Genomic DNA, 14,327 nt, shown 5'->3' with positions numbered 1-14,327 from the left:
GCCGGACTGACCTTCCGCGCTTTACGGCAGGCGGGCGGCAGCACGACAGCCGCTCGGCGCGCCGCATAGCAGCCAATCGCAGACCAGCACTGAGCGAAGGGGCGTGGTTACCGCTAGCCACGCCCCCGATGGGTTTCCCTTAAAGGGGACGCAGCGCGTTGCTGCGGGCGTGGGGGGAGCGAGAGCATCTACAGGGAGACTGGAAGGCAAGAATCAAAAATAAATGTGAACACAACAAGTAAAAACCTGCAGACTCTTTTTATTAAATTCTCCCATTTCATCTGTACAGAAAAAAAAATGCACATTATGTTCAGAATCTCAGTAACATCTCAAAATTACACAGCATGAACATGTAAAAAAAAAAAAAAAAAAAAAAACAAACGAGAAACGGCCAGGATTTTATACACAGAAAGGAAAACAATTTACAAAAAGAAAAGAAAAGTCTCGTTAATGTCACATTAAAAACAAACAAAAAAAAAGAGTTAAGTTCAAACAGCCTTTGCTGCACAATGAGAGGTTGCTGGGTCTGTTTCACACTGCTGGGGGGGGGGGGGGGGGGAGAGGGACAGACACCCCCTGCCACACTGCCAACGAAACACTGAGTTGTTTTAGTAGAAGCCACCATCCCTCCTGGAGTGTGCTTCCTCCTCTACAACATGCTCAGATGCGAGGCAGCTCTGCTTTACCGCTGCTCTCCCCCCACGATACATTTCTGTGCTTACAGACTGGAGGGCTGCTGCCCCCATCCCATCCCATCCCCTCCACCACTGCCATTCCACACAATCCCTGCGGGTTCGTTTGTTCAGGCTTCCCCAGCCCTCTCCGGTAAGGCAGATACAGCCAGGCATCACTGCAAGCACCAGGAACACCATCCCTAGCCATGTCAGTCATGCAACAGCCTGAAGGGCAGAAGCAAGGCGGGAGGAAGCTATGCTGGAACTCAGCAAAAAGACTCGGTTAGACCCGCCAGGCGAGCAATAAATAAGGTTATTTCTTAAGGTCAGCAAGAATGAATGCTAAGAGGTTAGCTGGAGCTGCCCACGTCCTCCCAACGAACCATCAGGAAACACAACTACAAAGAGCTGCACGCCTTGCTGGCTGCCAGCCCCTCTCCTGCCTGTACCTTCCTAGCAGCACAAGCGTCCCCACACCAAGGGCAAGCTCTGCACGTGGTTCTGCAGTAAGGACAAAGACTCTCACAGCATTCTGCAGAATGCAACCTTCCCCCCACCAACGCTTTTTGGGCTGATGACAGTTCTAGCGCTTTCCACCAAACTGCAACAGGCTCCCTTGATTTCAAGGCAGCAGCAGCAGAAGTTTCTTACCACCATCGCAATGGAAAACCTGTGGGCAAGGTGTTGTGCTGGCAACACAGGCTAATTTTGGAAGAGTAATTTGGGGGGGTTTCTGTGCTTTTGAGAACTCTTAGATTTTTAGGTATAGAGGAGGAGGAGGAGAGCATCTCGAGGTTGGGATTGGGTGCACATCCAGTAAAGGAAAAAAAAGCAAAACTGGTCATCAGCAGTGTCAGAAAGTCCGATTTTAAAACACAAGCATAAGGCTTACTGCTACAAAGGCCTGATCCCTCCGCCCAGCATCACACCTTTACAAATGCACAGCCACAAAGGATGCTGGAAGGAAACATGCAGAGATGCAGTCAGCATCTGCCTCTGCCCCCAGCACTGCGGGCTCTCACGATTCTCAAGTGTCACATCAGAATCCATCAGCACGCCATCTCCGAAGCCAGCGAGAATGCAGGAAGCTTGGCTCATCCCCTGCATCCACCTTCTCCACATCACAAAGCAAAAAGAAAAAAAAAAACAACCCAACCCAGAACACACAGAAGTTACCTTCACAGTGGAACATGGTTTACATTCAGAGCTATAGCTACAAACCTACAACTTTCACTGCAACGCCATTCATTTGGAATTCAGTGGAAGATGCTACTTCTAGACAACAAACCATCTTCATTCGGCTTTTCAATCTAACCAGGTTACAAAACGCCTTTTTGGAAGTCACAAGAGGTTAAAAAAAGCCCCAACAGCAATTTCTTTGTGCCTGAGAGATGTTCAAGAAGCAGGGCTTGTACCACGCAAGCAAGACAGCACGCGATTCCCCTTCTCTCCCACCTCTGCTGCAGTAATGGTAGCTCCCAGACTGTCACACCAAACAATCTATAACTGCCAAATTAACATCTGAAGCGTCATACACCTGTGCTCTGTGTGTGACAGAGCTCCTTCTCTGTGCCAGTTCACATTTACAGAGGACTCATTTAGCTCCATCAGCACTGGGGATAAGGGGGGAGGAAATGCAGGTTTGGTTTCTGTTCTACCTAACGACCCCACTGACACCAGCACACACCAGTCCTCTACTGAATCCTCATGCTCAGACTTCCTTTACCACCCAGCCTTGTGCTCAGAATGCTCAGAGACAGAAGGGCTCACTAGCAGAGCAAAGATCACCTGCATCACCAACCACTTGCTGTCCATCCTCAGAGCAGGATGAAGGAACGCTTGCAAGAAGCTTCACATGCTACAGCTTTCTAGCACTTCAAAGAGGCAGCAAAAGCCATCACAGTATTTTGCATCTGCCTTTCTGTACATGCAACATCATGGGAATCTGCTGGTCCACATTCCAGGATGTCTCAAAGCCATCTCCCTCATTATCACAGAGAATAATGCGGAGAACTGGAAAACGTCAGGTCTTACCTCGCAGCGTGCTAAGAGGGAAAATAAAGGCATGGTTTAAGCATCAGCTTCAGCTAGACAGGGTCAGGCACGTGATTTTTACTGCAGCACACACGCAGGAGAGCACATCAAGAAGGCTGATAAAGCACACCCTACTGTACACACTGTGCTGGCTCTTGTGCAGTCCTTTCTAGGCCGAAAGTGTTGGGGAAATCCATCTGCTCAGGCTCTGACCACAGCATGTGGCTTCCCACCTCTCCTTCTAGCACTAAAGGAACAAAGATGACGGCCACAGCTTTTCCAGAACACCTCCTTCCAGAGCACCCATGCGCACACACCGACACGTCTGCCTTTCACACCAATACCATTCTCTTCCCCTCCCCTCCTACCTGGCTTTCAGGACCAGCACCTGCATCCCAGGGAACACAGCTGCTATCCTCATCGACTGTCGCTGTGAGGAAACTAAAAACAGCGCTACAATTCAAAAGGTGGAGGCCAGTTACAAACCACTGTGCTGGCCCACACGTAGCTGTCAGAGCGGCCAGGTCGAGCGTTCAGTCGCATCCTGCATCACTGACAAAGCACTGCCAGGGTGTCAGTACCACCTGTAGGAAGTTAACTGGGAAGGGTAACAGCTTAACAGCAGCAACGTGAAAGAAAAGGAGTGTTAAAACGTCACTGCATCATCACTAATAAAAACACTGACCAAGTAACCAATCCAGGCACCTCCTGCCTGCTGACAGCAGCACTGCACACTACAGGCAGTGGACAGGCTCTACAGCCTCGTGTCCACGCCCTGTCTTCAATCTACTGAAGTCGTACAGCTCACATGAGTACTTAATCCTGGTCGGTACTTTATTCTATCTTGAGCAGCAGAGGAAGAAAGGGAGGACATCTTTTCAGCCAAAAGAATCCACAGTAACAAAAGCAGGATATTCACTAGGAGAGGACACCGGTGCTGGTGTCCATAGGTTGTCCCAGACTATGCTCTGAAGATGCTTTACACAAGATGAGCAAGATGTCCAAAACAAGGCCAACTGTGGTGCGAGATGCAATTTACCCTTTACCTTCCTGCCTCCATTTCACCCAGCCACAGAGGAGGACTGTATTTCAGTACGAACCGTTACCTAAATCATATTGTTGGTATGCAGATATATGTCTTCCTTTAAAAATTTACTTAAAAACTGCTTGAGCTGCAGGTCGTTTCAGTCTGATTTGGAGAGTGAAGGCAGTTCCAACAGTACAACAGAGACTTGTCTACAGGCAGGTAAACGAGAGTCTGCTAACAAAGGGGTAACAAAAGCTGCTGGCTGGGCTGCCAATGTTGCACATAAACTTTCATAGGATGAAGATGCTGTGGATGAGATCCAGGATGGGAAAACTGAGCCAACACCTGCTGCTGTTCTAATTTTTTTTTTTCTTTTTACTCTCCTCTCTCGCAAGAGGGGGTGGGTAGACTATACAGAGGAGGGCTGTACAAAACCGGGCACTGGGCAGGCATTTCTCCAGCAGGCAATCCAGGCTCTACCTGTCCTTGAGCTCTCTTGTCACCCGCTTGGTGATGCGTCCACACATCAGGCCGATCAGGAAGAGTACACAGATGCCAACTGTGATCACAGACAATATGTAATTCTTGGACGGAGAGGTCATAACTTGCATGGCAAGGTCAGAGAAGCCTTCCGCTGGGGCAACCTAGGGGTGAGAGGGAATCAATGAGCCAAGCCGTGCTTCCCATGTGACTCAGCCTGGTTATTTCGTAAGGGCTGCCATCTGTTGCAACAATTACAAGTTAAACTGAAAAATTGGTTTTTTTTGCAACAGAAAGATCCAATGCAAAAAAAAAAAAAAACCAAAAAACCAAGGGAGGTCCTTAAATCTGTTCCATATTCACCTTTGCAGCATAGCTCCACATTTCAATACGATCATTAAGGCGTTTCTTGCATTCAGGCTGCAGCCTCACACGCTTGTCCTCCAAAGCTTCCATTAGGCATGACATTTCTGTGATGTGCAGAAGATAGTGTTACAAAATGGAAACCGTGCCTTCAACCACGTGCTGTGGAAAGGCTGCTGGAAAGGGATATTTCAGTTCTATGTGAGGCTGATGGTTGCTCAGCTTCCTAAACGGACCCACTAGGCTGATGAACTGCACACAAAGCCCTGGCTTCCCTTTGAAGGGAATTAATTTTACCTGTCAAACGTACTGAAACAAAAAGCCAACCGTGGGCAAATACTGACAGGAACAAAGCAGGATCAGAGGGATTGGCTAAGAGTAAATCTTGTGAAACTAAAGTGATTTGCTTCTGTAAGAGAAGCAGCTTAGATTCAGGGAAGCCTTTGATACAGCCTACTATAGCACGGGCATAAGCTGGAGCTGCACAAAGCTGATACAGAGTGAAGATACACATCAGATACACATCACTGCAAAATTGATCCCACTCACTTATTCTGAACAGGATTTACCTGAGCAAGGATTTCACAGAAGGGCTACGGAACTGATTTCATGCTTTTTTCAGTAATCACATGAATCAGGCTCCGGGGAGACCTCACTGTGGCCTTCCAATATTTGAAGGGAGCGGATAAACAGGAGGGGGAACGGCTGTTTGTGAGAGTGGGTAGTGATAGGACAAGGGGAATGGATTTAAACTGAGACAGGGGAGGCTTATGTTGGATGTTAGGAGGAAGTTTTTCAGCCAAAGGGTGGTGAGGCACTGGCACAGGTTGCCCAAGGAGGCTGTGGATGCCCCATCCCTGCAGGCATTCAAGGCCAGGCTGGATGTGGCTCTGGGCAGCCTGGGCTGCTGGTTGGCGACCTGCACACAGCAGGGGGTTGGAGCTGGATGAGCGCTGAGCTCCTTTGCAACCCAGGCCATTCTACAATTAATAATGGAACATAATACACTCTCTTTAAAAACAGCAGACAGGCTGCAAGGATACGACATCAGGACTGCAGAACTGATCCTGCTGCCTTGGGCAGAAGGGAGGACTGAACACTTCTTGATACACCCCCATTCAGCAGCATCCATCACTTCTAGTTCCAGACCACAGAAAAACAGCAGCAATATCTGGTACTTAAGATCATGCTGGTATGAAAAGGCAGCTTAAGGCCCTCAGGACTCAGAGGTTGCACAAGGGAAGCCTGAGCACTTACGGCGTCCTCTCCCTGGAGGAATAGCAGCACAGTGGTGTTTAATGTCCAGGGCACAGGCTGTGTGCAGCACTGGGTCCACAAAGATATCTGCTTTGCTCTCCTTCAGCATGTTGAGCACTTCCTGGGGGGAAGAGGGAGAAGAAATTGCAAGCACATCTCAAGCAACAACAAAAATAGGAGAGAAGAAAACAGCACAGATCCTGCTGCTCTGCACTTCTGAAAGGTGCAGCACCTTTTCCAACCCAGCATCATGCCAAACAACACCACCACTGGATAAAGGTACGAATTTAGGCTGTTTGAGGCTAGATTAAATGTTCTGCTTTATGAGGGTAAGCACAGTTACCTCGACTGAAATAACCACACTGCTCTAACATGCAAAGCCTCCATGCTGGCTATAACATGGCCTGGGTTGGGATCTACAAAAGTACTTAAGAACCCTAACTAGTGCAGGGATGAGATGCCTTTCAGAGCTCATCCAGCACATCTCCTTTACCTTCTTGCACATTTCGGTTTTTATTTTCAGCAGGTTCACTTTCAGGCATTCTTCCACCTGCCCAGTCTGCTCCTGAGCTGCTGCTTCTTCAGCACACAAGCTGGAAATCTATTGCAAAGAAGGCATTTTAATGAATCAGTGGTTAATGACAATGACTGTGCCTTTGATATCTCAATACATCAGTTCATGAGAGGGTTCAGTTAGAGAACACAGGTTACTTTCCCACCCAGAAACCTGTGCCAGATGTGATGCACTCAATAAAGCATAACCTTCAGAACCCAACAGCAAGAAGTCCACGTTGCTGTACTGAGAGGAAGGCAGGGGGGAAAAATAGCACAGAAACACAAGCAACACTTGAGATGTGGCTTGTTCAGGCTGTTAAGAGTGAAAGCTCAAATCTGATTGTATTCCAGTTAAGCTTGACAAGATCAGAAGGACAAAAAGAAAGCAGTATTTCTTTCACAGTCACAAGCACTGATTGAGAAGGGACTTCATGAGACATGAATGGGGTTTTCATTCGGAATAAGCAAATGCAGAGCTGCTTCTCCTACCTCTTCAGAGCAGTGCATCTGAAGCTGGGGGTCCAGTCGATAATCAAGAGCTGATTCCTGGATTATCACTCGAATTTGGTCCTCGCAGTCTGGAGAGAGACGCTATTGAGCGGAGAAAGTCATTAACCCACTCAATCACCTCCATTCTCATAAATCAATCCCCTTGCATCTTAACCTGTGTACTCCCTACCTGCTGTGCAGGAGCATAAAACCCCATTTCTGTGTATATATTAGGTGCACTGAAGAAACTGAGTGCAATTTAATTTGTCATTCAGTGAGAGTTGCTCAGCACAACCCAGCACAGCCTCAGCGCTGCTCACCTGGTCTGCGTACTTCAGCTTCAGGCAGGAGATGACTTGCCCCTCTAACTCTGTGTCATCCTTGGCTCTATTCAGGATATTCTGGCAGAATTTCGGTATGTCTGCTTTGCAGGCCTTCCTCAGCACCGGGTTTAGGCGGTAATCTAACCAGGAAAGATCACAGAACATCATTAGAGCACCCACCTCCTCACACTGCAGCACGTAACGCTCCAAGAGATCTGACAGAGACTTCCCAAGTCACAGTTTTTCCCCATACATTAAATTTTGAGGAACAAAATAAGAGTTTTCCACTAATAACTGTAACCAGGTGAGCGGTGCTTTGGGAGTGAAGCAGCTCTGCGTGCTGGCCCTCAAGAACTGGGCAGAAGAAAGTTATGTGCACTGACAGCTGTGTAAGAAACCAGGTCAGTTTTGTCCCAGCCACGCAGATCACTCACTGGCTCAAGCAGACAGTTCTTAAGGTCTTTATTCAGGAGGGAATACCTGTGTTCTGTGTGATCTGGCGCTTGGTTATCATTTGCTTGCACTTCGGATCCATCACTTCACTGTTCTTGTTTTGTTTCAAACACTGCAACATGTTTTTTGAGTCTGCTTCTGGACAAAAACGCTGTAAAAACAAAAAGGTGCAGGTTTTATCACTGGTGATGTGAAAACATGGAGACTCGTGGAAGAGAACAACCACACACCCAGCCCAGAGGTGCAGAGAACCCCATGCTCCCTAACCCCACTATTTCCTATTAAGAATAGTGCCAGTCTCTCAGCTGCCCATGGGCACAAAGACCTGTGCTTATGGGGTGAGCACCAAGCTGTAGACTCCTGACTTGGTGCCAGCCTTCAGCTTGCATTGGTAGCACTAAGAGACTTCTGCTTTTATTTTCTTTCACAAGTGACAGTAAGTGCATTTGCAAGATGGGTCCTTTAAGGCAGCATTTCTGATTTTAAGCAAGCAGGTTTCTGCATAATTTCTGCCTGCTTATCAGGCTGATGTAAGTCTACGTGCACCAGCAGCGAGCTGAAGATGCCACTCCTCTCTGTAACCTCAGCTTCTCCACCTTGCTTAAAGGACAGTGCAATATACAGCAAGGGGAGCGACGGTATGAGCCCCGTGGGAAGCCTCACAGACTTCCTCCTCTGTTCTGCTGGCACTTGAAGACAAATCTACCGCTGTGCAGGCTTTGATCTGATACTCAGAGTAAGTTAGAAGGGAAGAACCCTGAAGAAACCTGATTCTGAGTTGAGAATCTGACTACCTGCATGGAAGCAGTCACACTTTGAAACAACACAGACATTTTCTAAGAAGCCTATGGGAAGTCCAAAACTGTCCAAAAGTCCAAAACCAGCTCGAAGCACTTCCATGTCCAAACCTCACCCTCTGGAATCAGCAAACACCCGTCACCTTGATCATCTGCTTGCAGACCCTCATCAGTGTGTAGTCCAGCTCTGGATCCATCATCTCTGTCTCCTGCAGCTTGAACACCTTCTGGTGGCACCGGGTACTCAGCTGCTTCTTGATTTCTTTCAGGCATTCTATGATCTACAACACAATTACAACCAGGTCAGGCTTGCTGTTGGCATGATTCCGCCCTCTGCTGCTCCAATCCACCTCTGTGCCCCCCTGCTGGCTCACCATCTTCACCCATCAGCACAAGTACGTTTATGGTGCCTAGATTTTATCAGACAAATCGTTACCAGTGCTTATTTCCACCACTTGCTTCAAGCTCATCTTTTCCCACAAACAAATGTAATGCAACAAAGGCGACCTGGACCTGCCCCAAAACCCCAAACCTCATCCTGCAGATTATACCTACAAAACCTTCAGCAACATCTGCAGTCACCAGCAGCTAATAGCTTTATATCAGCACCATCATGCTAATTTTGCACGCTCACAGCAATGCGTTCATGCAGTATTAAACGCTTGGGAACTGGCAGAAAAAAAATACAATGCTTCAAAATAGCAACAGAAGATTTCAGTAATATCAAAATGAAAACCTAAACCTGCAGGGAGAGTTAAAAATGATCTAAAAAAAAAAAAAAAAAAAAGTTTCTGAAGCTAAATTAAATAATAAATTATTCAGGTGATCCATTACCTGAGCATTGCCATAGGGAACGTTCTGGCAGTAATTCTTGATGTCACTTTTACAAGCCTCATAGAGTTCTGGTTCGAGTCTGATGTCCTCCGTCTGCAGGAGAGATTCCAGCACAAACTTTTAACAGGGACTAATACAGTTCAGACAGAGCCATCTGCTTACAAAGGGAGGTCATAGCTTTGATTCAATGGGGGTAAGAAACGTCAACAGGAACTAAACTTTGCAAATCCATGCAGGGTATCAGTTCTGTATGGTGACTGCGGGGTGTTTTTGTTTAAAACACAACGCTAGAGGTAAGCAGTTGTTTCCCAGGCTCCTCCTAGAAGGGCACTGACACAAAGGCCTGAGCCAGCTAAAAGATCAGGTGAACAGTGAGGACCACCCAGCAGCCATCCATCTGCTGGGCGATCTACAGGATGCAAATGGAGCTTCCTGCTGTTAGCAGTGCCCAAACAAAGAGCGTGCTGCTGTCAGTACTGCAGCAGAAAGCTCAGAGGTGGCCTTGCATGCTACCCCCAGTTATACACACAGCAGTTTAGAGCAGCTGGATTCAAGGCAGCTCATCTGTTCTCCTCTCCTCAGTCTGTAAAATGAAGCTCATACTTGCTCCAAGAGGACTTGTAAGGACACAGGCACGTGCAGCACGCTGCTGAACACTCATCATCATCACTTCTAGCTGAAATTCCAATGACCACTTAGTTTTCTCAGCCTTCACAAGCCTACACTGAAGGAAGGCACTGAAGCAGACAGTCGTTATTTTTCATTGCAAAGGTCAATCGAGCCCGGCGTTGTAAGAATAGTGGAAACCATAAGTGAGACACACCATACAAACGAGCTTCATTTTGTTCCAGGGTGCACAAAATAGGAAGTTGGGACTGAAAGACCTTGCCAGAAGAGCAGGCAGACCACGAGTTTCACACGTTTACCATTTCTAGCTCCTCCACACGCAGCTGCTTGCGGCACTTCAGAGACACCCTGTGCTCCTTGGCGTCCTGCAGAGTGTCATTGCGCACCGTTGTGCTCAGACAGATCACTACATCCACCCTGCAGAACAGAAGGAAGGTTTTTAACCCACGTATCCTCTGCTCTGATCAGCCACAACCCCAAGGATCTACACATAACAGCATCCTGAAGCGTCTAGTGGCACAGCTCCGAGTCATGGGATTGCAATTCAAGCCCCTAAAACTGGTGATATCTAATGGCAATCTAAACCAACAGGTACAGTAATATTCTGAACATCCCTACAAAGCTACTGGCCAGCAAAACCTGTGCTCTTAAAGTCGATGAGCATGTCAGAAAAGACAAACTGTAACCACTAAACCTCAGAAATACACAAAGGTATATATCTCTATATGATGATCAGAGGGCTGGAGCAGCTCTCCTGTGAGGAAAGGTTGAGGGAACTGGGCTTGTTTGGCTTGGAAAAGAGAAGGTTTCAGGGAGACCTCATGGTGGCCTTCCAGTGCTTGAAGGGAACAGATAAACAGGAGGGGGAATGGCTGTTTGTGAGGGTGGACAGTGATAGGACAAGGGGAATGGTTTTAAACTGAGACAGGGGAGGTTCAGGTTGGATATCAGGAGGAAGATTTTCCCTCAGAGGGTGGTGAGGCACTGGCACAGGTTGCCCAAGGAGGCTGTGGATGCCCCATCCCTGCAGGCATTCAAGGCCAGGCTGGATGTGGCTCTGGGCAGCCTGGGCTGCTGGTTGGTGACCTGCACACAGCAGGGGGTTGAAAAGAGATGAGCACTGTGCTCCTTTGCAACCCAGGTCATCCTATGATTCTATCACCTATGCAGCACTGCAAGCAACCCTTTTGTATCAGGAGAAGGGCATTCGTATCATACACTGCAAGCAGTACTATTGCCACCCATGAACAGGATTGACTTTAAGTGTAATTTAGGTCTTGGAGAAGGACACTAAAAGCTTCCCACTGAAATGAACAAACCAGCAACACCACAGAGAAGTCAGCCTTCAGAGGAAGCCCATGCTTTCTGTTACATCCTGAAATACTCTGCACACAACTCTCTGACACGTTCATACAGTTAGGATGCTGCCTGGTTTGGCGCTACGTACTTTTTTTTGATGTTGGGGCAAAGTTTCAGCACATCCTCCTTGCAGGCCATTTTGAACTTGTAGGAGAACCTGAAGTCTTTCATTTGAACCTGCAGGAACGAAAAGAAATGAGAGATTTTGGTCACCTGGAGAAAAATGGTGCGTGTTGCCTGGAAGAAAGCTCAAGTGAAGCAGTCAGCAAATGCTTCTGGCCACAACGTATCCTCATGGATGTCACAGGGATGCTGCCCCTTTGAAGAAGCAAGGACCCCCCATCACATGCCAGGGGGAGGAAGTCTGGAGAAGAAACCGTTCCAGAAGTGACTGCCTGTGACCAGGCACACAAACACAACTCTCTGAATTCACAAAGGCAACCTCAATACAGTTGGAAATCAATCTTAAAAAAAGGAAAGGGTATCATAATTAGCTAATTCCTGCCAACACCCTCAAATGCAACCAGTTCCCACTGATAGCATAGAAAAGCACTGCTTACCAGCTGGAAATGAGTAACTCCAATTGCACATTTCTCGTTCATTTCCTTCTGGTGTTTGTTCTGTATTAAACACTCCATCAGGTCCCCGGAATCAATCTGGTTATCTGCAACCTCCTGCAGGACAGACAAAAGGCTTAAAAATGAGCTACCCTTACAAGACAGGGTTTTCGCGCTCCTTTAGCCCCCTGCACCCAGAAGTAACTGAGAGCAAGGCGATTTACACGTCTCTTCTGTGAGCACAGGCTCCCACACACTGACCACATTAAGAGGGGCATTAAGAGACACAGCTCAGAGAAGAATCATCCCAGACATATGCAGCTTTAAACTCAGGACATAACACAGGGATGCAATGCTCACGTGAGTTACTAAGTCAGGTGCTCTCACTGCTCTTTAATTACTCAGTCCTGGAGCAATGGAGGAAGCTATTTCAGCAACGTGAGCAGCTGCACACAGAGGAATGGCTCAGCACACTGCTCAAGGCAGGAGGAAGGAAAACAGTTTCACGTCCAATCAACTGGGAAAAGTAACTCCCAATTACAGGGCAATGTTAATCTTCCAACTCCAGTTTTTGTGCTACTATGCAGAGTACCATGCAGAGCTACGAAGCCTTGTTGGAGGGGGGTTGGTTTTTTCCACTGAGCACTTTTGGCAACTGCTTATTTCTGCTTTTACCTTTGAAATGCAGAAAGCACAGCAAGAATATTAAGATCTGACCTTTCCCACAATGCTCCTTCCCGAGGACACTGGTGCTGAGTACTCACGTGACAGAAGGTCTGGATAATGGGCTCGCATGCTCTCATCAGCAAGGCTTCGATTTGAATGTCCTGCAGAAAACACACCAGGTTTCACTTTCACTGTATGCAGCCCAGAAAAAAAAAAGGCTCTGAAAAAAACCTGGTATGGGTTCAACTCAGAGCAGTTTAGAAGGCTTTGTTCAGATGCAATCCAAAGCTTCACCCTTTGGTTATGGGAATGCTACGGCCCCAACAATGCAGTAAATGTAAGACAAGCCTTCCAGCTTAAGGGAACAGCCTGGCCTCCACAGGTAGCAACTCACTGCTTGGATAATTCAGCCACTCTCCTCCAGATTGGATACTCAGCACTAGAAAGCATCCCGCACTTCAGCAGGAGTTAAAGATTAATGATATTTCTGAGCAAAGCACTTTGTAACCACTGCAAGGAAGCATCCCCTTAGGGCAAAACATTGACTAAGAGGTACAGGAAACAGTTTGGGGCAAGATATTCAAACATGCAGCTTCATGAAACAAGCAGAGCTGCTGGCATCACTGGAAAACTGAATGTCCTGCATGGCAGTTAATGCTTGCAAGCTATTTGGGGCCCAGAGGGAAGCTGCAATATGGTACTCAAAATTACTTGCAAGCAGAATAAGAAACCAAGATCCCTGAACGTATTTTGACTTGTAGTAAAGGTGAGCTACTTATGCAAAGCTTCTTTACCTTAAGCCCTTTTGGTCTGCTGATGGCATTTCTCCTGCTTGCAACCTTACCTGTTGCTCAGTTCTCTTCCTCAAGGGCTCCCCAAGAAAACTAACAACATATGGGGTAAAAAGGACAGCAGTGCTTTTCTATGCTTAACCCCACACTGCGTTCCTGCACCACACTTTTATTAAAAAAGAAGTACTGTCAAAATGGCACATTTAACCCCACTGCTCTTCCCTTCATCCCACGCTGGGAAATGCTCACCTCAGACTCCAGCTCAGTCAAGTTTCCCACTATGTCTCTGCAATCAGACACCAAGTCATCAAGATGGTCCTGGAGACATTCCAGTTCCTATCAAAATAGATGTTTCACCATAAGGTCTGAGCATCCTAGACCGCAATCCAGGCCTGAGATATTGCAACTCACAGGAAGCTACCCTTCCTTTGGTAGCCATGAAGCTCCTGTAATGCTGTTTGAGTTGCTTTGCTTTGTTTTTATGGGGGGGAGGGGGGGGGTGATGTATGCACCTAGTAATGGTTAAGAATATTGGTCTAAAATGTTATCATTTGTTCTCAAAAGCTGTGTGATGCATTTTCACTTCTGGAATACCACATTTCAAGTGCCCGTGGAATAACCTCAATGAGGGGTTAATTACCCATCTGTGACAGGAAGACAAAGGCCTATGCTCTATGGCATCTGCTGCTGAATGGCTCCTTCCCTCCAGCCATGCTAGGGCAGAACAATTTAACATGAAAGTATTTGTTGAAACTTAGTTAAAAGAGCAGCAGATGTTAGCTCAGCTCTGTATAAACACAGGAAGTATGTCAGTATTTGCCAGATGGGAATAGGATAAAGTTTATGTGGGAAATGTCAAGCTTGTAATAAAATATTACAAATAAGAGTCAGGGCGGGGTTGCTTCTATAAAGTTCTTTTTGTTAACTATCCCCTGGCCTCATTTTGTTCCACTCGTGTTTGAACCCACAGCGCAAAGCTTCTTCATGGGACTCAGCCCCAGGCTAGGGTAGATTCCATTTCAAGCTGCATGCATTTTTAAT

General features: G+C 47.1%; 1 protein-coding gene across 1 annotated transcript in view; it reads right to left on the bottom strand.

The window, feature by feature from the left end:
* Positions 1-239: 239 nt before the first annotated feature.
* The window catches only part of GLG1 (golgi glycoprotein 1), a 59,825-nt gene continuing 45,737 nt past the window's right edge, over positions 240-14,327 (bottom strand). Inside the window, exons 13-26 of the mRNA XM_042834719.1 lie at positions 13,536-13,622; positions 12,594-12,656; positions 11,833-11,946; positions 11,361-11,449; positions 10,213-10,330; positions 9,287-9,379; positions 8,596-8,733; positions 7,683-7,806; positions 7,200-7,342; positions 6,880-6,981; positions 6,329-6,436; positions 5,836-5,956; positions 4,579-4,685; positions 240-4,379 (exon numbers count right to left, since the gene is read on the bottom strand). Of these exons, the coding sequence (XP_042690653.1) occupies positions 4,212-4,379; positions 4,579-4,685; positions 5,836-5,956; positions 6,329-6,436; positions 6,880-6,981; positions 7,200-7,342; positions 7,683-7,806; positions 8,596-8,733; positions 9,287-9,379; positions 10,213-10,330; positions 11,361-11,449; positions 11,833-11,946; positions 12,594-12,656; positions 13,536-13,622 (1,575 nt within the window). The 3' untranslated portion in view covers positions 240-4,211. The remainder of the gene's footprint in view (positions 4,380-4,578; positions 4,686-5,835; positions 5,957-6,328; positions 6,437-6,879; positions 6,982-7,199; positions 7,343-7,682; positions 7,807-8,595; positions 8,734-9,286; positions 9,380-10,212; positions 10,331-11,360; positions 11,450-11,832; positions 11,947-12,593; positions 12,657-13,535; positions 13,623-14,327) is intronic.

The sequence above is a fragment of the Centrocercus urophasianus genome, unplaced genomic scaffold (genome assembly GCF_019232065.1).
Source record: "Centrocercus urophasianus isolate 14NV4802_14NV808 unplaced genomic scaffold, USGS_Curo_1.0 seq_49, whole genome shotgun sequence".
Classification (NCBI taxonomy): domain Eukaryota; kingdom Metazoa; phylum Chordata; class Aves; order Galliformes; family Phasianidae; genus Centrocercus; species Centrocercus urophasianus.
Note: the sequence above shows the minus strand (reverse complement) of the source record. Positions and strands in the feature narration are given on the sequence as shown.